The sequence below is a fragment of the Chrysochloris asiatica genome, unplaced genomic scaffold (assembly GCF_000296735.1).
Source record: "Chrysochloris asiatica unplaced genomic scaffold, ChrAsi1.0 scaffold00005, whole genome shotgun sequence".
NCBI classification, from domain to species: Eukaryota; Metazoa; Chordata; class Mammalia; order Afrosoricida; family Chrysochloridae; genus Chrysochloris; species Chrysochloris asiatica.
Window position 1 is genome coordinate 13,223,723 of NW_006408523.1, and position 26,315 is coordinate 13,250,037.

At 41.2% G+C, this 26,315-nt stretch overlaps 1 protein-coding gene across 4 annotated transcripts in view; it reads left to right on the forward strand.

Annotated features, from left to right (window-relative positions):
- DOCK9 (dedicator of cytokinesis 9) overlaps positions 1-26,315 on the forward strand; it is a 372,149-nt gene that overhangs the window by 237,733 nt on the left and 108,101 nt on the right. For all 4 annotated transcript variants that reach the window (XM_006831980.1, XM_006831978.1, XM_006831981.1 and 1 more), the window contains exons 10-23: positions 1,776-1,850; positions 2,673-2,813; positions 4,409-4,612; positions 5,308-5,430; positions 6,581-6,663; positions 7,544-7,666; positions 16,214-16,293; positions 16,380-16,567; positions 16,705-16,770; positions 19,720-19,812; positions 20,981-21,104; positions 21,414-21,535; positions 22,570-22,656; positions 24,015-24,104. In XM_006831980.1, coding sequence (XP_006832043.1) covers positions 1,776-1,850; positions 2,673-2,813; positions 4,409-4,612; positions 5,308-5,430; positions 6,581-6,663; positions 7,544-7,666; positions 16,214-16,293; positions 16,380-16,567; positions 16,705-16,770; positions 19,720-19,812; positions 20,981-21,104; positions 21,414-21,535; positions 22,570-22,656; positions 24,015-24,104 — 1,599 coding nt within the window. The remainder of the gene's footprint in view (positions 1-1,775; positions 1,851-2,672; positions 2,814-4,408; positions 4,613-5,307; positions 5,431-6,580; positions 6,664-7,543; positions 7,667-16,213; positions 16,294-16,379; positions 16,568-16,704; positions 16,771-19,719; positions 19,813-20,980; positions 21,105-21,413; positions 21,536-22,569; positions 22,657-24,014; positions 24,105-26,315) is intronic.

Below are 26,315 nucleotides of genomic sequence, written 5' to 3' on the forward strand. Positions count from 1 at the left end.
TGGAGTTGGCTCTCAGCTCTCACTGCATCATGTGCTTTCCTCTGTCCTTCTTATTGCCTGTGTTTGCTTTCTCTCCAGCACATGTCCATGGGAAGCAGGGACTTTGTCTCATATTATGTCCAAGTGTCTGGAACATAATACTCTCTGTTGAGTGAATCATTAATGCCCCTCTAACCAAACAATATAGTGTAGTGGTTACGAATCGGCCTGCAAACCTTAAGGTCAGCAGTTCAAAACTACCAGCCACTCCATGGGAGAAAGATGCTTCCGTAAAGATTGACAGCCTCGGAAACCCTGTACAGGTCGCTATGAGTTGGAACCCACTCAACGGCGCTTAACAACAACAACAAACAAACAAACATAACCAGTTGCTGATGAGTCCATTCAGATCCATGTTGACCCCATCTTTTGCCAAGTAGAACTTCTGCAGAGTTCTTAACCTGTGACCTAACAGACCACCAGCTTTTTCTTCTAAAGTGTCTCTGGGTAGTTCCAAGCCGCCAAGCTTTCAGTTAGTATTCATGCAGTAAACCATTTACACTACACAAAACTGTCCTTTACGATTTGCCGTAGTTTTCCCTCCCCTCTCTTCCCCCATTCCAAAGTTACCCTTGTGGATTCTCTTGCTTATACCCTTGTCTAGACAGGACTCTAAGTTCCTTTTGCTATCTGGGATCAGTTCCAGCATCAGTGTTTCTCCATGCTATTTTATTGAGCATGGTCATGTTTTCCTTCTCCTGCAAAAGACTTCCTTAAAATCTTAAAAAGCAAAGATTGCACTTTGAGCACTAAGTTGCCCCTGACCCAAACCATGGTGGTGTTTTCAGTCTCCTCATATGCATGTGAAAATTGAGCAATGAAATAGGAAGATTGAAGAAGAATCGATGTTTTTGAATAATGGTGTTGGTGAAGAGGACTGAAGAAACCATTGTTGTTGTTGTTGTTGTTGTTAAGTGCCGTCGAGTCGGTTCCAACCCATAGCGACCCTGTACAGGGTTTCTGAGGGTGTAAATCCTTACGGGAGTAGAAAGCCTCATCTTTCTCCCACGGAGCGGCTGGTAGTTTCGAACCGCTGACCTTAAGGTTCGCAGCCCGATTCGTAACCACTACGCTACCAGAGCTCCTTATGGAGTGCCAGAAATATAAACAGTTCTGTCTGGGAGGAAGAACAGCCAGACTGTACCTTAGACGCAAGGATGGCAAGACTTCTTCTCACTTAACTTTGGACATGGAGTCAGGAGGGACCAATCCATGGAGAAGAACATCATGCTTGGTAGAGGAGAGGCTCAGGAAAAAGTGGGGGAACTTCAGTGAGATGGACTAACAGAGTGTCTACAACCCAGGGCTCATACATGGCGGTGCATGTGAGGATGATGTGGTACCTTCTCTTGTACTTGGCGTCTCTCTGCGTCGGCACTTTCTTGATGGCACCTAAACACAGCAACAACCTCTCACCTCAGGACATCCTTTATTTCACCACTTAAAAAAAATCTTTCTTGACAGTTGAATGCTTAACTTCTGTTGCTTTCTGTGTGTTACTTATGACTTTCCAGTTGATGGTCAGCTTTGAAAGGACAAGGGTTATCTCTTTAATTATTTTTTCTACAACCCGTACGTTGTGTGCGATGTATACATAAGTATGCATCTGTTCTTGATACTCGGTGGATTCTTAAGATGAGGCAGAGTCACGTGAACTTGGGTCTTCACAATGGGAGCTATTTGGATACTTCCACTAAGATTTGTTTAAGGTTCATTTTTATTTCTCTTGTTGTCAGAGTACCAGAGAAGCAGAAATCAAACTGAAAAGCGAAAGCAGGGTTAAACTTTTTTACTTGGACCCAGATGCCCAGGTAAGAAACATTTTGAAATATTTAACTAAGTGGGGGCACTTTTGACAAGAGTTATTCGTATATTTGCTTTTTTGTTTACTTTGGATTGATGAGCAATATAGAAAATTTGGGGAAAGATAAAATGGCCTTTGCCTTAGCACAACTGTTGTTAGCATTTGATAGTCACTAGGTGCTTGAATATTGAGAGAACTGGATCCAGAGATATTCTCAAGCCCCTCGGGTCTACAAAGAACATTGTTATTGTCGTGAAGTGCCGTTAGTCAGTTCTGACCCATAGCGACCCTGTATAGGGTTGCTAAGGAGTGGCTGGTGAGTTTGAACCACCCAGTAGTCTGTGATAATTTCTGACTAGCCCAGACTCCATGTCAACATACAAACCTTTCCATGGCTGAGTTCTCATTTATGCACCACCCCCCAAATCCAAAGCTGCTTTGCAGCGAAGCCCTTCAGGGTTGCCAAAGACGCATGGGTTTCTCAGAGAGAAGACAATGGGGTCAGCCACATTTTCTTCTATCCATTTGTTGTCTATAAATAGACCTCCTTTTTCCCATGTAACTCTAACTATTGTTCTTTGGTTTTCAATAAACTTCATAACCAGAGTGTTGACCTCTGTGTGGTCATCCTCCAAGTAGTTAGACCTTCATTTACCTGACCATTGTTCTAGAATTAAATTGTTTTCCATTTTTTAACTTTGGAAGTAACTTTGTTGGACTAAGAGAGTCTATATAGCTTTCTCTGTTTTACACAGTTGCCTAGAATACATTTATGATGCGTGGTTTACATGAAAACCTAATATGTATATATTTTCCTTTTCTTTTAAAGAAGCTTGACTATTCTTTAGCTGAGCCAGACGTGAAGCCATTTGAAGAGAAGTTTGGAAAGCGTATTCTTGTCAGATGCAATGATTTGTCTTTCAATTTGCAATGTTGTGTTGCTGAAAATGAAGAAGGACCCACTACAAATGTAATTTTCCTTTTACAAAATAAAATGCCATCGTTTTGTTTTGTATTACAGAGGTTTTCAGATGTGTCAGTTGGCCTTGGCTGTCTGTGTGTCCACTCATAGAGTCTAGCTTTTGATTTCAAAGAGGTGCTGGGGTTAAATCACTGTACAGTGATTTCATATCTGTTGATGTTAAAGTGCCTTTGAAAGGGTTCCAACTCATAGTGATTCTGTATACGGGTACTGAGGAGTGGCTGGTGGATTTGAACCACCGATTTTACAATTACCAATACAGTGCCTATACTACAGTGACACACCAGGACTCCAGTTGTTGTTGTTAGGTGCTGTCTAGTCAGTTCCAACTCATAGCAACCCTGTGTACAACAGAACGGAACACTGCCCAGCTCTGCACCGTTGCATCTTCCAACACGATGTCTGACAGTGGCCTGCTGCTGGTCCCAAGGCTTTCAGTTGCTGACCGTTCAGAAGTCATCTTCCACTCCTTCTTCTTCGTCTGGCTTAGTCTGGAAGCTCTGCTGAAGGCTGTCCACCATGAGTGACCCTGCTGGTATTTAAAATACTGGTGGCAAAGCTTCCAGAATCACAGCAACACACGAGCCCCCACAGTACGACACAGTGGGAGATGGGTGGTGGAGGGTTCCTGCTAGCTAGTAAGAACAGGGTATATTGGAGGAGGGTCTTCATGGTGGATTAATGCTCAGTGTTCCAATAGACTGTTTTATCCTAGGTACTTGAGGAAAGCAACGTTGCGTCTTATCTGTAGAACATACATGAAGTAACCAAGCACTTACACAGTAATATAATTTTTGTCTAGATATGGGTTTTTTTAAGTTTTTATTGTGAATTGAGTGATAGTTTACATGGGAGAACATCAGTTTTACACTCATCCTGTCGTATTTTGTTTCATTGCAGTGATTACAGTTCCCTCTATGCATCATCATTTAACAGTATTTACTCTCATTCCCTCTGTTTGTTTGTTTGTTTCCCTGAATATTCACCAAAGCACTCAGGAATATGCAATCATTCAAACACCCAAAGGGCATGCCCTGCAAGCCTGTGCCCCGGCGCCACACACAGCCCCTCTGCCTCCCATGAGTCTAGAGTCCCCAGCTGCTCCATCTCTCCACATCATCGTCTCTGCCTCCATCTCTGGCCTCACTGCTTCTCTGAACAGGGTCCCACAGTCTGCTCCCACTCTTCTCCCTTGATGGTCACAGGGTCCTCCACTCCTGGACTGAAAGGTCAACCACTCCCCTCTTTCTGTTCCAAAACGTCTACCTTTTTTTTTGGAACCTTCTGTTCCAAAACGTCTAACTATTACAGTGCAATAATCACAGTCAGTCCTGATAACAATTACTCACTGTTGAGCCACAAGAGTCTTATCCCCATCTCCTTTCACCAGCCCGTCTTGGTCTAGATATTTCTGTCTCTATGTAAATTTTATAGGATACTGCTCTATATAACCAAAGATGTGCCTCCCTAGCAGTCATTTATAGTAGGAATTATTAATAGGTTTAATTTCTCCTTTGACCTCAGCACTTTTTCCTTGACAGTTTGAGCAGTATTGATGGTTTGGATTCTCTTGTTTTGTCTAGGTGGAACCTTTCTTTGTTACTTTATCCCTGTTTGACATAAAGTACAACCAAAAGATTTCTGCTGATTTCCATGTGGACCTGAACCATTTCTCGGTGAGGCAGATGCTGGCTGCCACATCCCCGGCCTTGATGAATGGCAATGGGCAGAGCTCACCTGCGCTGCAGTTCATCCTTCAGGAAGCCGTCATGCAATACCCCAAGCAGGTAGGGGCAGGAACCCCAAAGCGTGCTGCCAAGAATTGGTTGGTTGGTTGGTTATGTGCCGTGGAGTCAGTTCTGACTCATAGCGACCCTGTATAGGGTTTCTGAGACTATAAATCATTACAGGAGCAGAAAGCCTCATCTTCCTTCCACAGAACACCTGGTAGTTTCAAACTGCTGACCTTGAGGTTCACAGCCCAACTCGTAACCACTATGCTACCAGAGCTGCCTAGAATAATCCTGCTATGTGTAAATATATTGAAAATGCCCAAAAAAGAGAGACTGTGTAATGCACTATTGGGGTAACTTAGACTGTTGATTTGATTGACAGTATTTGTGATTAGACAGTAGATGCAAGCTGAGAGAGAAGTGATTTTTTATTTCTTACTTTGAAGCTTTCTCCTGAATAGATAATTTGAGATGAAGAACTCTTCATCAGTTAGCCATTTGGCCTCTGGGATTTCTTGGTAGCTCTCATATGTTCATATACAACAATACCTGCCTGATGTATGCACACATGTAATGGGCACAGCCTGTAATGTGAGAAGAGTCAGTAGCATGGTTTGCAAACCCACATACCGTGCACATTGTTTACCTAAAATACAGGATAGTGTTTCACTAAAGAAACGTTTGTGCTCATGGGGTTTGTTTAATGTGGCTATGAATTTTATTCACTAAAGAAAATGTTTGTCCTCCAGGGAATCTTTTCAGTCACATGTCCTCACCCAGATATATTTCTTGTGGCCCGAATTGAGAAAGTACTGCAGGGAAGCATTACACACTGTGCGGAGCCATACATGAAAAGTTCAGATTCCTCGAAGGTAAGGATGACTACTCTGGTTGGGTATTCCAGTTGTCATTCAGCTGGTCCCTGACTCATGGCAACCCCAGGCACAGAATGGAACAAAGGCTGCCATATCCGGCATCAGCTGCGGGTCACATAATGTTCCATTATAATCCATGGCGTTTTCATTAACTGAAAATCTCTAGCCTTTCTTCCGAGCTTGTCTTGGTCTGCAAGTTCTTACTGAAACCTTTCCACGTCATAACAGCTCATAGGTCACTACTGGCAGATGCATGGTGGCTGTGTCTCAGGTGAATCAGCGGGGAACTGAAGCAGTTCTCCTATACGTAAGTGAGGATTCAGCCACTGAGTCACCCACATCTAGTGCCTCTTTAAAACTGGTAGTTTCGAACCTTGAGGTTAGAAGTCCGACTTGTAACCACTACGCTACCAGAGCTCCTGATACCTTTGGGTATGAATGTTGTTGTTGTTGTTGTTAAGTACTGTGGAGTTGGCTTCGACTCATAGTGACCCTACGCAGGGCTTCCAAGGGTGTAAATCTTTACGGGAGCACAATTCCTCATCTTTCTCCCGTGGAACCGCTGATAGTTTCGAACTGTCGACCTTGAGGTTAGCAGTCCAACTCGTAACCACTACGCTACCAGAGCTCGTTTTGGGTATGAATACCAAATGTTAATAATTATTAATAAGTCCTTGAGTCAATGACAGGCCTAATTGTAAAAAAAACTATGAAAGTCTGTTGTTAAGTGCCATTGTCGAATTGATTTGACTCATAGTGACCCTGTATAGGGTTTTCGAGGAGCAGCTGGTAGGTTTGAACCACCAACCTGTGGTTAGCAGTCCAGTGCTTATTCTACAACCCCATACCAGAACACCATATGAAAGCCTATGAAGTAGTATATCCGTTGCCTGTGAAGACAGTCCTTGTTCTATCAGGAGGAGTCTCTCAGGATGCCAGTTTGTGGTTCATTTGAGAAATCATGGCCAGAAAATACACTGCACACAGACTACTGAATGAGGCACAGAAGACTGTGACTTCATGTTTCTGTGCATCTGGTACTTTGCTAACAGCTTGTTTAATGAACGTGTGATGATGGAGCTTTTATACTATAATTCTCCTGTCAGTGGGAAGAAGTTCATCATCATTTTGTTCTGATGTCTTCAAGGTTGCCCAGAAAGTTCTGAAGAATGCCAAGCAAGCATGCCAAAGACTAGGCCAGTACAGAATGCCATTCGCTTGGGCAGCCAGGTAAGGGGGCGAGCACCTTTTATACCTTCTGTGTGGTGGTGTTAGGTGCTGTCGAGTCGTTTTGGAATCATAGAGACCCTGTATAGAGTTTCTGAGGAGCAGCTGGTGGGTTTGAACTTCTGATCTTCTGGTTAACAGTCAAATGCTTATCCTACAGCACCACATCAGATTCAGCTGTGTAGATAGATATGTTATGTGTTAAGTGCTATCTAGTCTATTCTGACTCATTGCTAACCTGTGTAGGGTGTCCAAGGAGCGGCTGGTGAGTTTGAACTGCTAACCTCATGGTTCAAACCGATCTTGCAGTCCAGTGCTTATCCTACAGTTGCTTCTCCAGGACTCCAGAGACAGATATCCTAGAAATAGATATACAAAGCAGCCTATTCTGTTTGAATTGTCTACAGAGAAAGAGGAGTCAAATACGTAAATTTGAAAAAGTAGTAGACCCCGAATTGGAAGAGATCATTTGTTAGAATCCAATAGAAGAAGGATGCTGGCCAGACAGTAGCCATGTTAGAACTAGCAGGGTAGACAGGAGTGTTTGTGGACGAGCTGAAATCCCAAGCCTCAGCCGCCTGTCTGCAGCCAGGAGTTGTATGACAGCTGAAAGAAACCTGCAGTTCTGGTCTAGCTACTCCTTACGTACTTGACTGTGTGTGGTGTTTCCCAAGCACAAGCCATTTGCTGAAACAAGTTTCTATGTAACTTGAGTTCGTTGTGTTCATCCTCATAAATATCTTACATGTTTTAACTAATGAGATTTCTGTTGGTGATAACCAGTGGAATAATGATTTGTCTTCACATAGGAACTAGAGTTAAATTAGAGGTCTATTTTGGTATTTTTGAAAACCTAGTTTAGAACTGTTTGTTGATATTTCAGGACCTTGTTCAAGGATGCATCTGGAAACCTTGACAAAAGCGCCAGATTTTCTGCTCTCTACAAGCAAGATAGCAATAAGCTCTCAAATGATGACATGCTGAAGTTACTGGCTGACTTTCGGAAGTGAGTTTCAAGGCCTTACTTATTTGCAACGCTGAAAAGTTGTAGAGGGTGGGAAGAAACAGTCTATTTTCAGTTGTTCAGCTCAAGAATCTTAAGAGATGTTAGAATGGCAACAGCGTGGAACTGTCCCGCAAGTTCTTGGGAAGGAAAAAGGGTTTAAAATCCGAAGAATAAACACCTGCCTCCTTTATCTTGAGACTAGAACTGAGTGGTGCCCAGCTGAACCATTACTGAACATTTTGATCAAAAATTACACAGAAGAATTCTGATCAATAGGGGGAAGATGCAGAACAGAATTTTCAGTTCTTATGGCAACTAGAGGGTGAATGAATCCCTGAAATTATTGCCCTGAGATCATCTTTAAACTTTAAACCAAAAATGTTTCTTGGAGTCTTCTTAAAACCAAGCAATGATTTAGCTTAACTGGTTAAAAAAAAAAAAATAAAAGGTCGGCTTTACACATTACAGTCTTTAAGTAATATCTATATGAATCAATCTGACAACGTCCGCTCTGAAGATCGGCTGGGAACCTTAGCGTGCAGTGAGCTTATGTTAATGAGGAAGGAACAGCTCAGAAGAGAAGAGTGACAATGATTGCTCCCGTCAAAGGACTTCACCAATGTCACTAAAGTGTAGATGTGGGGAGTGTTGGATCTGGTGTATGTTTTGCCATGTATATTCTCAGCAGCCTTAAGATAAATGAATTTTCAGGGAAAAAATGAGAAGAAAACCTGGTTGATTTGAATTCTATAAAGAAGCTTTTCAGTGGTGTGTGCAGTGGAGGATGAGTAGAGCTGAGTCTAGGGGGCAGCAACTGAGAAACCTCTGACAGGCAATGATGAGTGTGGCCTCAGCAAAACCACTGTGAGTGCAAATCGGAAGAAGTCAGGCTGTCCAAGTCTTAGCAAAGAAACAATTGTCGGGCCCGGAGTTCTAATTGCTTGTGAGGTCAGAAGGTGAGAGAAGAGGGTGGCAGTCTAAGATATATGATCCGGTGTTTTTGATTGGCATGATGGATTGACTCAGGGTACCATTAACTGAATGGGTGACTAAGGGAGAAGGTAGTCACATACATAGTCCTTGCTGTTTTCAGTCATTGTTCTGAATGCTTCACCTGTATTAATGAAAAAGCCTCTGAAGCAGGTGGTATTACCTCATCTTTCTCCCAGGGAGCAGCTGGTGGGTTTAGCAGTCCAATACTTATCCTAAAATTTAGATATTTCTAATCATTTCTTGTAATTTGACCATGTCAACAAGCATCTTCAGCTTTAATGATGATGTGGAACCCCTTACCAAGAGGTTTAAAAGGGGGAAAGAGCAAAAAAATATGTATTTGGATCCTAGTGGGTCTTTATGAAAGTAATGAAGGGGTCTCAAGATTCTCATGAAGTTTTTATCATTCTCATGAAGTGTTTATCATTTTAGACCTTAACAGGAAGTACAACCCTAATTTTCCTTTCATTGAATTAATTTCCTTCCCTGTACAGTGAGGTCTTGGTGTGGTGCTGTGGGTTAATGTGCTGGACTGCAAAGTCAGTTTGAACCACTAGGTCGGTGATCCAAGCTCACCAGACACTCCTTGAAAACCCTATACAGCACTCAACAACTACAACCACACTTACTGGATGGATTGTGAATAAATCATCCCTTCCCCCGCTTATATACAAGCCGTTCATGGATTACTAATGTATGTCTGTGCCTGTCTGTCTTCAAGTTGAATTTGTATGTAACTCAGAACAGTTAGGTACAATTTATATTTAACATCAGACAAATGTTTGTCTTAGTATATAATTCAAGGGCGCTTCAAAAAGTTCATGGAAAAATGTCATCTTTTGATTCCAATTTTCCATAAACTTTTTGAAGCCCCTTCATGCATAGTATACTTTTTTATGCATTAAAAAATTAAGCACTTCCAAATATAATGAGACATCATCAATAGATTGTTGCTGTTGGTAAATGTTATTGAGTTGGTTCCGACTTGTTGTTGTTGTTAGGTGCCATCGAGTCAGTACCGACTCATAGTGACCCTTTTGCACAGCTGAATGAAACACTGACCTATCCTGTGCCATAGGGACCCTGTATAGGGTTTCTGAGGAGTGGCTGGTGGGTTTGAACTGCTGACCTAGGAGTTAGTAGTCTAGCGTGTATCCTATGGCACCACACCAGGGCTCCTTTAACATAATAACACAGTAATAATAAGAATGTTGTGAAGCTTGTTGCAAAATAGCACCCATTTGTTATTACAATTGTGTCTACCTCAAATTTTTAATATATTTGCCTTTATTATTATATTGGTAAAGAGCTGATTCGTTACTTTTGGTGAGTCCTTGGATACCTGGGGGCTTCTATAATTAGAGCAGGGGTAGATGAGGATGCAAGATATAGGATGGAGCCTTGTTGGCTTTGGCCTCACTGCGTTCTGGATCAGGCAGGATGTTCATAATTGCCAGTCACGTGTCTGACTGTCATGTGTTCTGGCAAAGAAGGAAGTTCACCTGGATCCCAATAAGAAGCTGTTAAAGTACTTGAAAGACTAAATGAAATATTTATCATTGTAGTTCTTAAATGCCAATTCTTATGCTTTAAAAAGTAATGAATGTTTATTACAGAAACTTTGAGGACAAAAAAAGAAAAGAAAATGGTTTCCCTTAATAAAGACCATCTTGAATATTTGAGAGCATTTCCTGTATGTTTTAGTTTGTTTTATGTTATTGTAGTTACTATAGCTGTATATTTTTCTGCATAAGTAATTTTTGAAAGTATTACACATACTTGTACATAATTTTTAATGCCTCCATGATAGTTCATTACAGGAGAAAGATGAGACTTTCTGTTCCCACAAAGAATCACAGCCTCGGAAAAGCTATGCAGGGTCGCTATGAGTCAGAACCGACTTCCACGGCACTTCATCATAGTTTATTGAGTTGATGACCCATGGATTGTTTAACATTTCCCATACTTTTGGACAGTAACAGTGTTCCTAAATTTCAAGATAATAAATATAGTCACACTTAACACTTAAAATGCTTCTTTTTGTGATCTTGGGTGATGCTTGGTCGTATAGATACTATATTTAAATGATTGCCATTCTTTTTTTTTTTTTCCCCTCCTTTTGAGCTCCAGGAAACTTTCCATCATGTTTATAGAATAAAAAATTACCTTTTTAATAAACCTATTCCCATAGTGGTTACGAGTCGGACTGCTAACCTCAAGAGCTGCAGTTCGAAACTACCAGTGGTTCCATGGGAGAAAGATGAGGCTTTCTGCTCTCATGAAGATTTACAGCCTCGGAAATCCTGTGCAGCGGCCCTGTGAGTCAGAACTGACTCCACGGCACATAACCCCACCACCACCAGTCCCCTTTGGTTAAATGGATTAAAAGATTTCCCTCACAAGAATATGAAGCAAATATTAATAATGATATAGGTCTACATGTACTTAGGAAGGTGAACATACTATCACTAAGGAAGAAAAATATATGTGACCTACTTTGCAAACAGGAAGCATGTTAATGTATTTTTCTTTGTATGTAAGTGAAAAATTGGAAAGGCAAGAAGTTAGCTAGATGAAGAGACAAACAGGCAGAAAAATAAGCATATAGGCTAGACTCACACCAAACTCCCTGCTCTCGTGTTGGTTCTGACTCAGGGATTCTACAGGACAAAGTAGAACTAACTACCCCATAGGGTTTCTGAGGCTGTAAATCTTTATGTAAGTAGACTGGCTCATCTTTCTTCCTCAGAGCGATTGGTGGGTTTGTACCTCAGACCTTTGTGTTAGCAGCCCAATGCCTAAACCACTGAGCTACCAGGGCTCCTGTATACACCAAGATGTTATACATGGCTCTCTTCTGAGGGATGGACGTACAGGTGTTTTTCATTTTCTACTTAATTGTTTTCATTGATTTGTACATGCACTTTTTTTTAACTAGCATTTGCTATTGTGTTCATCATAAACAGACTATGAAGTTTTTAAATGCGATGGAAGTTGGAAGCCCTGACTTAGAAGTTACCTCCTAACCTAGTGAGACTGAGGCACCTCCTCCCGCCCCTCACTGGCGACTCTTTGGGGAGTCCTAGCACAGTGTTCTTCTTCCATAGAAGCTGGTGGGTAGGGTTTACAGGATCATTATGATTAAATAGTGATGTGAATGCAAAGTTATTTCCAAGCCAGCAAGGCGCACAGACCTTCTTTGGCTGAGAACACAGTGCGGCTTCTTCCCCACCAGCTCTCTTTCATGCCTGTGCCCATTAACAAGCAGTTAGTGTGAAGCATGTGCTCCAGATGGCTAAAGACCCAGAAACCTGAAAATGAAGATCAGACACTAGCAGCATCAGACTACACCGAGCAGCGAGGGAACGAGCTTAACGAGCTCAGTCAGAATCCAAGGATTCTTAATTGTTGTTGTTGTGAAGTGCTGTCGAGCCGATTCCAGCACATAGTGACCCTGTATAGGGTTTCCAAGGAGCAGCTGATGAACCACCGACCTGGCAGTGCAAATGACTTTGCGGTCTGACGCATTAACCCACAGCGCCACACCAGGACTCCAAGGTTCTTAATAGAGCCTGGCAAAAGGACCGTTCCTGTTTTTCTAGTGTTTATTTTTTTTAACATCAATTTTGCTCTTTATCTGTTCTTTTATTTTTATAGGGAGTGGTCTGATGTTGGAGTCCTGGTGTGGTTCTGTAGGATAAGCACTGGACTGCTAACTGCAAGAATGGTGGTTCAAACCCACCAGCTCCTCCTTGGAAACCCTATGCAGGGTTACTATGAGTTGGAACAGACTCAATGGCACCTAACAACAACAACAAGTCTGATGTTGGAGTCCTGGTGTGGCCCTGTAGGATAAGCACTGGGCTGCTTACCTCAGGGTTGATGGTTCAAACCCACCAGTCAAAGAACTGACTCACACAGCACTTAACAACAACAGTGTGATGTTAATGGCCTGGCCACACAGACTGAATCCAAAGCTACTATTTCTTTTCCCACTATTGTCTCAAAATGTCATTTAATACTAGATGAGAGAAAAAAATTCCCCAGAAATTTTTATGATGGGAATCACAACCTTAAACTCCATTTTAAATAGAAATAAGAGAACTCTTGAGAGAAAGTAATTCTGCAACTTCGAGTTTGCTATAGGAAAATGATTCGATTCAAAATAGTCTCTAGTCATAAAGCAACAAGAATTTGGAATTTTTAGGGAAACCCGGACTTAGATTAACAGTATTCCAAGTTTTGATGAAATGTTACATATGAGACTGTTAAATCAATATAATAATGTCGGAAGAATCTTACAAAACTGGAGGCAGCAACTTTTCAAAAATGGTGAATCGATAGGCTACTGCGTCTTTTGTCTATTTGCTTTTTTTGTGAAATTTTTCTTTTTTTTTTTTTTTTTACTTTTTGTGAATTGGGTCACGGTTTCCAGTTGTACATTCAACAAATCAGACTCTTGGTTTCACCTCATTGATTGGATTCCCCTCAATGTAACATCACTTATCTACTTCTACCCTGTGTTTGTTTTTATTCCTCCATCTTTCCCAACCCTTTTCATCTTTGTCCTTGGCTTAATGCTGCTGTTTTGATCTCAATTTGGTGACCAACCTGTGCGTGTGTATTTCACTAGAACTAGCCATGGGAGTTAGTTCGGTTCCAGAACTGAAGGGTGAACAATGCCATAGTTGCAGTGTTCCCCATGTCTCTATCCAGCCAGTGAGCCTGGTCTTTTTAAAAATTTTAAGTTTGATTCCACATTTTCTCCTGCTCTCTCCAGGATCTTCTAATGTGATCCCTTTTAGAGTAGTTGGTAGAGGCAGCCAGTCACCATCTAGTTCTTCTGGCATCACGTTCATAGAGATTAATGTTCACCTGATTCATCAGCCCATTGGATTGTTTCCATGTATCTTCAATTTTCATCACTCTACTTGCCTCCAGAGACTGTTAGTTCTACATTAGATGACCACTCACAAGCTTTTAAGATTCCACACTCTACTCACAAAAATAGAAGGCAGAACATTGTCTTTGTGGGCTGTGTTACTAGGATACTGACTTTTGATGGTCTTGGCAACATCTTAAAAGTAATTGTGAAATTACTGGCTTAACTAAAACCTATGAGGCAGCATTCTGTTTTCTAGTAATAAGCCATGAAGGTCACTGGAGTGGGTTGGTTACCCAAAACTGATAGTATTTTGTCTGCATTGTTGTTGTTGTCAGGTGCCATTGAGTTGGTACCAACCCATAGCGACCTTACGCACAATAGAACGAAACAGATCTGTGTTGGAAGAATGCTGGGTACAAAGTACATGCTCAATGAATATTTGTTTTTTATTTGGTCTAACGTCAATCCAATACAGGAATCTCTTCTCCAGCATTCCTGGTAAACATTGATGAGTGCCCGATCCTGGGCCAACCTCACTACTATTGCCACGCCTAAGTCCATTGATGCTTCTACTTGGCCAATCCATCTTGCTGGGAGTCTTCCTCTTTTTCTCTGACCCTCCACCTCACCAAACATGATCCCTTCTCCAGTGACTGCTCTCTCCTGACAATATGTCTGAAGTATGAGAGATGAAGTTTGGCCATCTTGGCCTCCAAGGAGCACTCTGGCTGCACTTCTTCCAACACAGATCTGTTGGTTCTTTTAGCAGCCCATGGCACTTTCAATATTCTCCTCCAACACCTTAACTCAAAAGCATCAGTTCTTCCTTATTCACTGTCCAGCTTTCACATGCATATGAGGTGATTGAAAATACCATGTCTTGGGTCAGGCACACCTTAGTCCTCAAGCTGACATCCTTGCTCTTCAACACTTTAAAAAGTTCTTGTGCAGAAGATTTGCCGAATGCAATACGTCGTTTGATTTCTTGACTGCTGCTTCCATGAGTGTTGATAGTTGATTCAAGAAGAACAAAGTCCTTGACAACTTCAGTCTTTTCTCCGTTGATAAGAATGTTGTTGATTGGTCTAGTAGTGAGGATTTTTGTTTTCTTTACATTGAGATGCAATGCATACCAGCTACGTTAGAAGACTATATTGTTCAAAACCAGACAACTCCCCTTTCCCAAGCTGGTTAGACCATTCTGGGCATAATCATTACAGTTCTGTGTTTTTTTGTTGTTAGATATTGACTGACTCATAGCATCCCCATGTACAACAGAGCAAAACACTGCCCTGGCTGTACATCACACTTAGAAGCATTGCTACGTTCGAGGGCATTGTTGAAGTCACTATGTCAGCCCATCTCCTTGAGGGTGTTTTGCTCTTTCGCTGGTCTTCTTCTTTACTAAGCATAATGTCCTTCTCCAGGAACTGGACCTTCTCAACAACATGTCTAAAGCACGGAAGATGGAGTCTCGCCATCCCCACATCTAATGAGCATTTTGTTTATACTTCTAAGACAGATCTCTGTTAGTGTGTTCTGGCAATCTGCGGTATTTCCCGTGTTCTTTGTCAACACCATCCTTCAGGCATCAGTTTTTCTTTATTCTTTTTTCTTTATTTCTGGTCTTTATTCTTCCTACAGCTTTCTCACGCATATGAGGTGATTGAAGAAACCATGAATTGTGTCTGGTACATGTTAGTCCTCACATTTAAAGAGGTCTTTTTGATTGCTGTTTCTATGGGTGTTGGGTTCTGGGTACCAGGATATAAATGAGACATTCTTCTAGTAAAGAAGCAGCTTTAGAAGAAGATGCAAAAGAGGTGAGAAGAGAGAACTTCAGAAAGATGTAATCATTGTGTTGAAGATGGCTGAAAGATGTTACATAAAGAAATGGTGAGGTCCATTGATGCGTGGAAGTTTCAGGAGTGCGGATTCCACCCTACTATGAGGAATTGTGGTTTGGAGCCAAGATGGCGCTGTTGAAAGTTTCCTTGACACTGGTGTGCCACTGTAGGATATGCAGTGGACTTCACTTAACAACAACAGTGAGGGCTAAGGCACTCATCAGTGTTTACCAGGAATGCTGGAGAAGAGATTCCTGTGTTGGATTGATGTTAAACCAAATAGAAAACAAATATTCATTGAGCATGTACTTTGTACCCAGCATTTTGCTAGACCCTATCAACCAAGATGACGTCCAAGTCTATGTTTTGATGATTCCCAATGAGCCAAGAATTTCTGATAAGGAAGGAGTGGTGCAGGAATACTTACTTTATTTAGCTAGATAACCATTTTGCTGATATTCATTATTAGACTTACGCTGTCCAACACGGTAGTCACTAGCCATAGGTGGCTGTAGAGCACTTGAAATCTTAAGATGTGAAATATTAAATATAAAATACCATCTGAGTTCAAAGACTAAGAATTAAAAATTTTCTACTGATGACACCCTGAAATAATAACATGGGTGTATTAATATTGGGTAAAACAAAATGGACTCTTAGAATTAATTTTGTGTATTTCATTTTCCTTTTTTGTAGCATGGCCGTTAGAAAATTGAAAATTACCTTTGTGATTTGCATTATGGGAGTGCTGCTTTATGAGCCAGGTTATAGAGCTAACCTAACTTACAAATATCTGGCTTTCTCTTTTTTGTTTGTGTTTAGACCTGAGAAGATGGCTAAACTCCCAGTGATTTTGGGCAATCTCGACATTACCATTGACAATGTTTCCTCAGACCTGCCCAGTAAGTGTAAATTGTCTGTAATAAACAGACAAAATTTTGTTGGGTTGGTTTTTACTTCAAGTTGGTTTGTTGGAAAATCTTTTCAGATTATGTTAATTCATCATACATTCCCATGAAGCAGTTTGAAACCTGCACTAAGATTCCAATCACATTTGAAGTAGAGGAATTTGTACCTTGCATACCAAAGCACACCCAGCCTTACACCATCTACAACAGCCACCTTTATGTGTATCCTAAGTACTTGAAATATGACAGTCAGAAGTCGTTTGCCAAGGTGAGTGCAAAGAGTGGGTTTCATTTTTGGATATCAAACTCTCTACTTGGATTTGACTTCTCACACTCTTTTACAAGTATTCACAGATTCTTCTTGTTTTGGATCTCTTTCCCCCTCCCTTTTAAATCTTGCTGCAGGCTAGAAATATTGCTGTGTGCATCGAATTCAAAGATTCAGATGAAGAAGATGCTCTGCCTCTCAAGGTTTGTTTTTTTAATGCATGTTCACAAGCACACTTTGATTTTTCCATTTAAAAAAGGATATTGTGCTACCTAAAAATTTTGATTACATTTTCATTATATGGTAGTAATGATGGTGGACGGTGTTATAGTAGTAATGATGGTGGACATACAGATAACATTACACGTCTTATAACACATGTGCTGAACCTTGCGGAACATCAAGAAATTTAAGTGCATGCTCCTCTGGCTATTTCTGTATTGTGGATGACGTTTTCTCATTTGTACTCAATTCAGTTAATGTTTCTTGGGCACTTGCTCTCAGCCAGGCCCCGTGTAGGATTTGTGGTCTGGAGACAAGATGGCTCTGTTGTTGTATTTATAGTATATAAAGTACTTAGCAATTATTGCAGTAACATTGATAATAGTAATCATAAAAGATTAACAGTAGACCAGTGTTTTCTAGTAGTTTCAACTCATGAAGACCCCATGTCAGAGTGGAACTAATGCTCCATAGAGTTTTTTTTGTTATTGTTTCACTTTTTTATTGTGAACTGAGTGATGGTTTACATGAGAGAACATCGGTTTTACACTCATCATTTCATTGCAATGATTACAATCTCCTCCGTGCATCATCGTTCAACAGTATTTGCTTCTATTCCCTCTATTTTGTTTTTTGTTTTTTTTGTGGGGAGGGGGTGTGCACAAAAACACTCAGGAATATATAATAATTTAAACACCAAAAGGGGTCCCTCTGTGTTGTTGGGTTTTTTTGGGGGGGAGAGGGGGAGTGGTTGTACACAAAAACACTATGGAATACATAATCATTTGAGCAACCAAAGTGCCTATGCTGCAAGCCTGCCTCCTGGCTGCCAGCTCTTAGTCTTTCTCTTTCCATGAGTCTAGAGTCCTCAGCTGCGCCCTCTCTGGTGTCCATTGGGTTTTCAATGGCTGATTTTTACACATAGATTGACAGGCTTTTCTTCTGAAGCGTCTCTGGGTAGACTCAAATTCCCAACCTTTTGGTTAGCAGCTGAGCACAGTATCCGTGTTCACCACCCAAGGGTTCCAAGCCAAACCAGTTGCCGTGGCATTGACACCAGCCCATCATGACCCAATCTGTGTCGGAGTAGCACGGTGCTCCATTGGGTTTCCAATAGCGGGCTTTTTAGATCTAGAAAGGCAAACCTGGCTTCTGACATGCCTTTGGGTGGACTTGAACCTCCAGCTTTTGGTTAGCAGCCAGTTCTGTTAACCATTTGCACTGCTCAGAGCTCAGTGTTCAGTGCTATCAAGTCAGTTCCAACTCATAGTGGCCCTGTGTAGGGTTTCTTAGAAAGTGACTGGTGGGTTTGAACCGCTAACCTTTTGGTTAGCAGTCCAGTGCTTATCCTACAGCACCACACCAGGACTCCATTCACAATAGATAGCCTGTATTAAGTATATATTACACTACAATAATAATGATGGCTGTTGTTGTGACGTGCCACTGAGTCGATTCCGACTCATAGCAACCTTGTGTAGAGTTTCCGTGGAGCAGCTGGTGGGTTTGAACTGCAAACAGGTGAGTCATAATCTGGTGTTGATCCTGCAGCTGTACACCAGGGATCCATAAGAGTGATTTTATCTTTGTTCAGTGCTGTTGAGTCAACTCAGACTCATAGCGACCCTGTATAGAGGATCTGAGGAGCAGCTGGTGAGCTTGAACCTTGTGGTCCAATGCTTTAACCCACAGGGCCAGGGCTTTAACCAGGGCTCCATCATGATGCTGGTAGTAGAATCTGGGTGACTTCCTTATGCTTCTCTTAGTGCTTTATGTGTATTCAACTCCTTGAGTTCGCAGACTAGTCTTTTATATTAGGTATTATCCTTAGCCACAATTTTTGGGAGAGAAAACTAATACATAGAATTTCAACAATTTAGTCCTGGTGTGGCGCTGTGGGCTAATGCATCAGACTACAAAGTCATTTGAACTGCAGGGTTGGTGGTTCAAGCTCACCAGCTGCTCCTTGGAAACCCTATACAGGGTTGCTATGGGTCAGAATTGACTCGACGGCACTTAACAACAACAACAACAATCAAATGTATTAACTTTTAGTCGACCCAGGATTCAAACCCATGCTGTCTGGTTCCAGAGGCCACATTCTTTTTGATAACTATGTTAAAATGAATATCAAAGAAGACACGTATACAAAGATGCAAAAAAGAGTAAGATCCAGCTGCACTGCTCTGCTCTCTAGGATGTGGAGTTTAGTGCAAAAGGCAGGCCTGGAGAAAATGACATGTAATAATGAATCCTCTGCCAACACAGACCGACTAAAATGCTTTTATGTTTTGAACAAAACTGGGTAATTATTATAGAAGGGATATGCCTAAACTGCTGAGGGAACTCAGGGGAGTTAGTAATCTCTCTGGCCTAGAGGCATCAAGAAAAGGTCAGTGGGGTCTCCCCAACTGAATGAGTTTACTGAGTTTTGTGGAAGGCAGGTCATTTAAGCAGAGGAGTTGCCTAAGCGAAGGCATGTTGTTGTTGTTAAGTACTGTGGAGTTGGTTCCAACTCATAGTGACCCTGCACAGGGTTTCCGAGGCTGTAAATCTTTATGGGAGCAGAAAGCCTCATCTTTCTCCCATGGAGCAGCTGGTAGTTTCGAACTGCTGACCTGGAGGTTAGCAGCCCGATTCATAACCACTACGCTGCCATGGCCTGATTAAAGTGAGCAGGAAGTAGTCCATCTCTAGAACCTTTGGGAGAGTGGCAGCTAGGGAGGGAGACGTTGACTTGCAGCTGAGTTTGTTGAAGGTGGGTGACATCCGGTTGTAGGGAGCTTGCCAGGCTGGAGCTTCTGCAGGCAGAAACAAATCTTGTGTGGTAACTCAGGTAGGTTGTTACCGTAGGACTGCGTCTTCCTTACACTTTGAGGCTCATTTTTTCCCTCACTGACTGCTAGCCATATCCTTTACTCTTATTTCAGTGTATTTACGGCAGACCTGGTGGGCCTGTATTCGTGAGAAGCGCATTGGCTGCGGTTTTACACCATCACCAAAACCCAGAATTTTATGATGAGGTAAGTGATGTTTTCACTGAGAAACCGAGTTTAGCCAGACTTAAGAATGACCTAGTTACTTGTTGGATCAAAATTTAAAAGGTGCCTCAGTATGCTATACTGAACAGGACAGTGCTAGAACTAAACATTGACTTATTTATTGTATACGAGTTTCTCTAATGAGGAAAGTAGCGTATTTGCTGTAAAAAGAATTTGGGAAATGCAGATAATAGGGAAAAAAAGTCATACTCCCCAATATAACCTTCTTTACAACAACCTTATATATTCAGGCATATTGTTGTTAAGTGCCATCCAATCTGTTCCAACCCATAGTAACCCTGCATAGGGTTTCTGAGGGATGACCGGTAGGTTTGAACCACCTACCTTGTGGTTAGCAGTCCAGTGCTTATCCCACAGCACCACACCAGGAATAGTTACTTTCCAATTCATATTTAAGAGTACAGACATGCCATGGTCAAGTGTGCTTCACTTTACTGCATGACGCCGGTATTGTGCTTTTTACAGATCTTATGTTGGTGGCAATCTGGCATTGAGCAAGTCTGTCGGTGCCATTTTTCCAACAGCATTTGCTCATTTCATGTCTTTTTATTGCGTTTTGGTAATTCTCACAATAGCTCAAACTTTTTCATAGTACTATTGCACACTCAGTAGATTACATTGTAAATACGACTTTTATATGCAACTGGGAACCTAAAAATTCACGTGCAATGTTCACTTTATTGCTGTAAAACCGAGCGCACACTATCTCTGTAGTTATGTTTCTTGGTCCTGAGACTCTTCTTACCCAGTGTTTTGGCTTCTAGCAAATTATAATACAGTTCCTGAAAACGGCTATATGAATTCTACTGAACCTCCTTTTCCAGTTTTGAATAATGCCTTATCTGAGTTAAATCAGTGTAGAGGTTTCTGTTTCTCTGCATTCTAATATCATTTAGAGTTGAAATACTCATCCACCCTCCTCCTGTTTCTCATCCGTGAATCAAGGATCTGTTTCTTTCTTGGCCTGATTTACAGTCTCGGATGGCACAGAATGCAAATGCTAACATCCTTCTGAAGAACAAATGAGTGTTTGTGCATTGAGTGGCACGTTGTGTCGCTGTTCTCGCCGAGAATTTTTGTTAATTGTTTTGAGATAGTAGAATAACTGTTATTATTTTCTTTCTTGCAGATTAAAATAGAATTACCCACCCAGCTACATGAAAAACACCACTTGTTGTTCACATTCTTCCATGTCAGTTGTGATCATTCAAGTAAAGGAAGCACAAAAAAGAAAGATGTTGTCGAAACACAAGGTTTGGCACTTGGTCTTCGTTCAATTTTTATAATAATGTTCACATTAGGTTCTGAATTTGCTTTCATGCTGTTTACCCCCTTTTGCTAAGGGGTGAAGGGACCGTGCCTGAGTTGCATATGTCTGTTTTATAAAAGATCAGTTTAGAATTCTAACTCCAAAGAGGGCGCAAGCAGCGTTGTAGGCCGTATTCTGCAGAGGCCTTCTAAATGTCTTTCTCTAATTGGTATCAGCAGTACTTAAAGATGAGGCAGGTTACTTCCATACGTAAAAATATTTCATGGATATTTTTGCTGTTTGTTCTCAACAGTTGGATACTCCTGGCTTCCTCTTCTAAAAGACGGACGGGTGGTAACTAACGAGCAGTACATCCCTGTGTCAGTGACTCTCCCGTCGGGCTACCTCGGCTACCAGGAAATTGGGATGGGCAGGGTATGGATTTTAAGATCACTTTATAAGAATTCATTCAGAAATATTCCCGAACAACTAAAAACAGCAACGACCATAACCACACCCACACACAAAAATCACACTGCATTTTTGCTTGTCCCCACATTTTGGGTTTAGTCAGCATCTTTCAAATGAGCTTAGGCTGTTAGCAATGGTCACAATCTCAGAATTCTTGTAGTTTGACTTGTAGTGTTCGCACAGAAGTTAAGGCTTGGAGATACTACATGAATTAGAAGTCTGTCTCTGCAAACAGCCATGCCATGCACAGATAAAGTTGAGTTCTTAGGATCATGTCAACCGTGAGGAATTTTCTTCTAGCTTATCAGAAGTGTGGTAGGAAAAGCCATTCGTGCAAAAATGGTAGCCAATTATAATAAAATGCTGATTTATTAAAGCCTGATTTCACTCCAATTTCTCCCATCGATTTGTTAATTTAGTATTCTCTCCGCCATCTTGAATTTTACAGGCTTCTGTTTTATAACATTAAGTAAGACCAGCTTCACTGTGTTTTGAACAGCCTTAAAATGTTTCTGTGCATTTAAATAATGTCAGAATTAGATCCATGTTATGGACAGTGTGCCAAATAATTCTTAGTCTGAGCATGTGAACATAGAGGTTTCCGAAGCTCACATCATCATAGATGAGGGAGCCTTCTCTGTGTCAGACACACGTGCTGCCCTCCTTGCTTTATCTGGTACCTTCTGGCATCTCTTTCAGAATCCTGACCTCAAGTTTTGCTAAGTCACTGATGGTACACTACTCAAATGGACCGTAACTCAAAACAGTTACAACTAAATAGAAAAGATAACTCGGGAATTACAGTAGAAGGAGCATGGTAGTTGGGGGCAGAAGTGAATGCTGGTTACATTTCTTCTGTGGACTAGGCACAGCTATCAAGTCAGTGAATCTCTTGGGGCCTCCAACACCTCATCTTTCCACTCATGACTGGACTGGATCATGTCTGAAGCCAAGAGAGCTACCCTATCATGATGTTTCTTTTCTTTTTTTTTTTTCAGCATTATGGTCCAGAAATTAAATGGGTAGATGGAGGCAAGCCACTATTGAAAGTTTCGACTCATCTGGTTTCCACAGTGTATACTCAGGTACATGCTAACCGGGAGCAGTTAACAGTGATTTCTCAATGGCTACCCTTGCACCTTATTTTGGAAGACACTCTTAATTTGATTTGCACTCTTAAGTTTTTATTCTAAAAGTTTCTTTTTTTTTTCTTTAAAAATAAATGCAAGATTAAGTCAGAAGGTATTGCTACTAAGATTCTCGTTCACTTATACACAGGTTTATTCCAAACACAGCATGTGTAAGTATGCCTCTGTGATCAGAGGGTGACTATAGACAAGTTCTCTCAGGTATACACTTGTCTTACTCTTAGTGTGGTGGTGGTTATGTGCCATGGAGTCAGTTCCGACTCATAGTGACCCTATAACAGGGTTTCTGAGGATTTAAATCTTTACAGAAGCAGAAAGCCTCATCTTTCTTCCACGGAACAGCTGGTAGTTTCGAACTGCTGACCTTGAGGTTAGCAGCCTGATTTGTAACCGCTATGCTACCAGAGCTCCTTTTAGTCTTAGTAGGGAGCTGTCAAAAACAAAGTTCAATCAAAACCATGACTTCCCAGGGAATCTGCAGGGCTAGTTCAATTCAAGGCATAGATAGAGGTCAACTCAGAAGGTTATGGTGACTGCTTTGTGCAATCCCAAAGAGATAATCTTGATACATTTTCTCAAAGGACACAGGACGGTCACAAGGGCTTGTTAGTAATCAGTTTGAAGAGAATGTGAAACTGCATTAATGAGAAAAAGGCCCGAAAAATTGCTTCTTCCTAAGAAAATGTTTTTCATCACAACAATGCACCTTCTAATTCGTCAAGGATAGCAAGGGTTGTCCTATGAGAATTGTATTGGAAAACCTTACTCAATTCACCCTACAGCCTTAATATTGCCTCTTCAGACTTCTCTTTGTTCCCCAAACTCAAAGACTCTTTCCAAGGAAATAACAGTTTTGAGTCTCTTGAGGATGCCAAAGCTGCCATTTTGACATGGTGTAAATTGAAAAGCGCAGCAGTTTTTAAGAAAGGGTTCAAGCGATGGAAAGGCCATCATCTTCAGAACTACAAAGTCCTAGATGAGAAAATGTTGAGAAGCAATAGCGTCACATCTGGATGGTTTTCTGTAAAGATGGGTTCTTTGGTTTGGTAGCAATACTTTTTGATTTGCCTTAAACATGAAGTATTCATATTTAATGTTATCAGTAAATACTGAATACAAGTAACATTTCTCAAGTTTTCCTCTTTTTTTGGAGGATTTTCCACTTTTTTGTGTTGCCTTTTCAGTGTGGTCAGTTTCATAATGTAACATAAATCTGCATCTACAAGAAGTAAATGCTTTTATTTCTTTAGCATTTATATTAATACAGTTTTGTTTTGGTTTCTTTTCTTCTTTAGGATCAGCATTTACATAATTTTTTCCAGTACTGTCAGAAAACAGAATCTGGAGCCCAGGCCTTAGGAAATGAACTTGTGAAATACCTTAAGGTATGTGATAGCTTTCTTTATAAACACTTTTTAATGTTTAACTTATTTTTGGTGAAAATATTACAAAACAACATTCATTCAGCCATGTTGACACATGCAGTGCCGTGATGGGGTTGCACACTTCACATCACCATTCTCTTGATCTCTATCCACGTTGCTCACCACCATTGACTTGGATTCTCTGTCCCTTAAAGTTCTCATCTTTGCAGTAGGGGTACTGCTGTTAGCTTGAGCTTTATAAACTTAACTCTTTAAAATAAGCTCAGTGCTCAAAGAAAACATTCTTTACCAATGGAGGAAAACTTGTTCTTTAGTTTAAAAATGATTTCATGAAATAATTTCAGTTCATGATTTACAAATTCTTTCCCAAACATAGATTCCAGGATCATTGGAAATTCTGTTCCATATTTTCTCTCCTTTGGATCAGGATTCTTCTATTGGCTTCTTGATCTAAGTGTTCAGTACTGGTAGCTGGCTACCAGTCAGCTGATCATATGGATACATTTAGGCCTGTAGTCCATTTCCTTCTCTGGTTCCTGGTTCCCCTCCTCCTTCCTTCATTTCAGGAGAATGGAGACTAATTGTTGTATCTTGTGTGACTTGTTGGCAAGCTTTTAAGACCCCAGGTGTTACTGAGCTAGGAGCTAGAACGGATACTCTGAAAAAGTAACAACTTTTTAATGAGTTTGAAGTAGTCTGGATTTTCTGTTTGGGCAGGAATTACTTTTAGCCCTTGGGAACCTCTCTGAGGATACGCTAACCTCGAAGTGAGGCATAAATTAGCTTCTCCTGGATTTAGAAATACTGTTGCTCTTGCTTGCGTTCATTCCATCTTCGTGCGTATTTTTCTCAGACTGGACTGTAAAATAATAATAATAATTGCCTTTCCCTCTTCTTTTCTTCTCCCCTTTACTTTTTCTGTTTAACTGCCTTCCCTGTCTTTTAACTTAACTCATGTCTACATCTCACCAGGGAATCCGTCTCCCATGTCTCCCACCCCTGGTAACCATCACAGAATGTTGATTGTTGTTGTTGTTATATGCCGTCGAGTCGGTTCTGACCCATAGTGACCTTGAACAGGATTTCCAAGGCTGTAAATCTTTATGGGAGCAGAAAGCCTCATCTTTCTCCCATGGGGCAGCTGGTAGTTTCGAACTGCTGACCTTCCGGTTCACAGCCCGATTCATAAACACTACACTACCAGAGCTCCTTAGAATGTTGATGAGAGAATGAAAGCCTTTCCTTGACTTTTTACAGTAGTGGCCTCATACAATATCTGTCCCTGTGGGACCAATGAATTTCACTTAGCCTACTGCCCAGTGGAGTCCTGGCGTGGTGCTGTGGGTTAACGCACCGGACTGCAAAGCCATTTGAATTGCAAGGTCGGCGGTTCAAGCTCACCAGCTGCTCCTCGGAAACCCTATACAGGGTCACTATGGATCAGAATTGACTCTGCAGCATAACAACACAACACTGTCCTCCAGCTTTCATCAGACTAGACTTCTGAGCATGTTCTTTTCCATGCAAACAAAACCATTCATTTCACGGAGGCCCTCCTTTCTAGTGCTCTCCTACAGAGAACACAGAGCCTAGAAGCAGCTGCATACACAGTGGGGACTATCGTACCCACTCTTAGGAACTTCTGGTTCATCATAGGAGTGAATATTAACTTGCTGAAAGCATGCTACATGGATCAGTGAAACACGAAAACGATACATATGACCAGTACTAGGTGTATACAGAGATTTGGAAGGTTCCCAGAGTCATGTAGCAGGAAGTCAAGTTACACAGTAGGATTCCAGGGAACATTTTGGAAGAGGACATTTCAGTCACTGGGACATAACAATTTGAGAAATGGGATTGAGGCTTGTTTGCATTAAGAAGGAAAATGAAGTGGGAATTTTCATGTATTACTTGGCCAGATCCCCTTTCAGCTTCCTCTCAGACAGTATATGACTTTAAGAAGAGAGTTTGTACTGTATTTGTTTCCTGTTGTAACAAATGACCACAAACTTGATGACTTAGGACAATGCAAATGTACTGTTGTACAGTACAATTAATTGATCAGAGGACGTAAGAGCTAAAATTTAAGGGGTATATTCCCTTCTGGAGGGTCTAGGAGACAGACCACTTCCTTCCCTCTTCCACCTTCTAAAGCTCGCTGCATTTCTGGGATCACAGGTCCTTCCAGCATCTCTGACCATTTTTAAA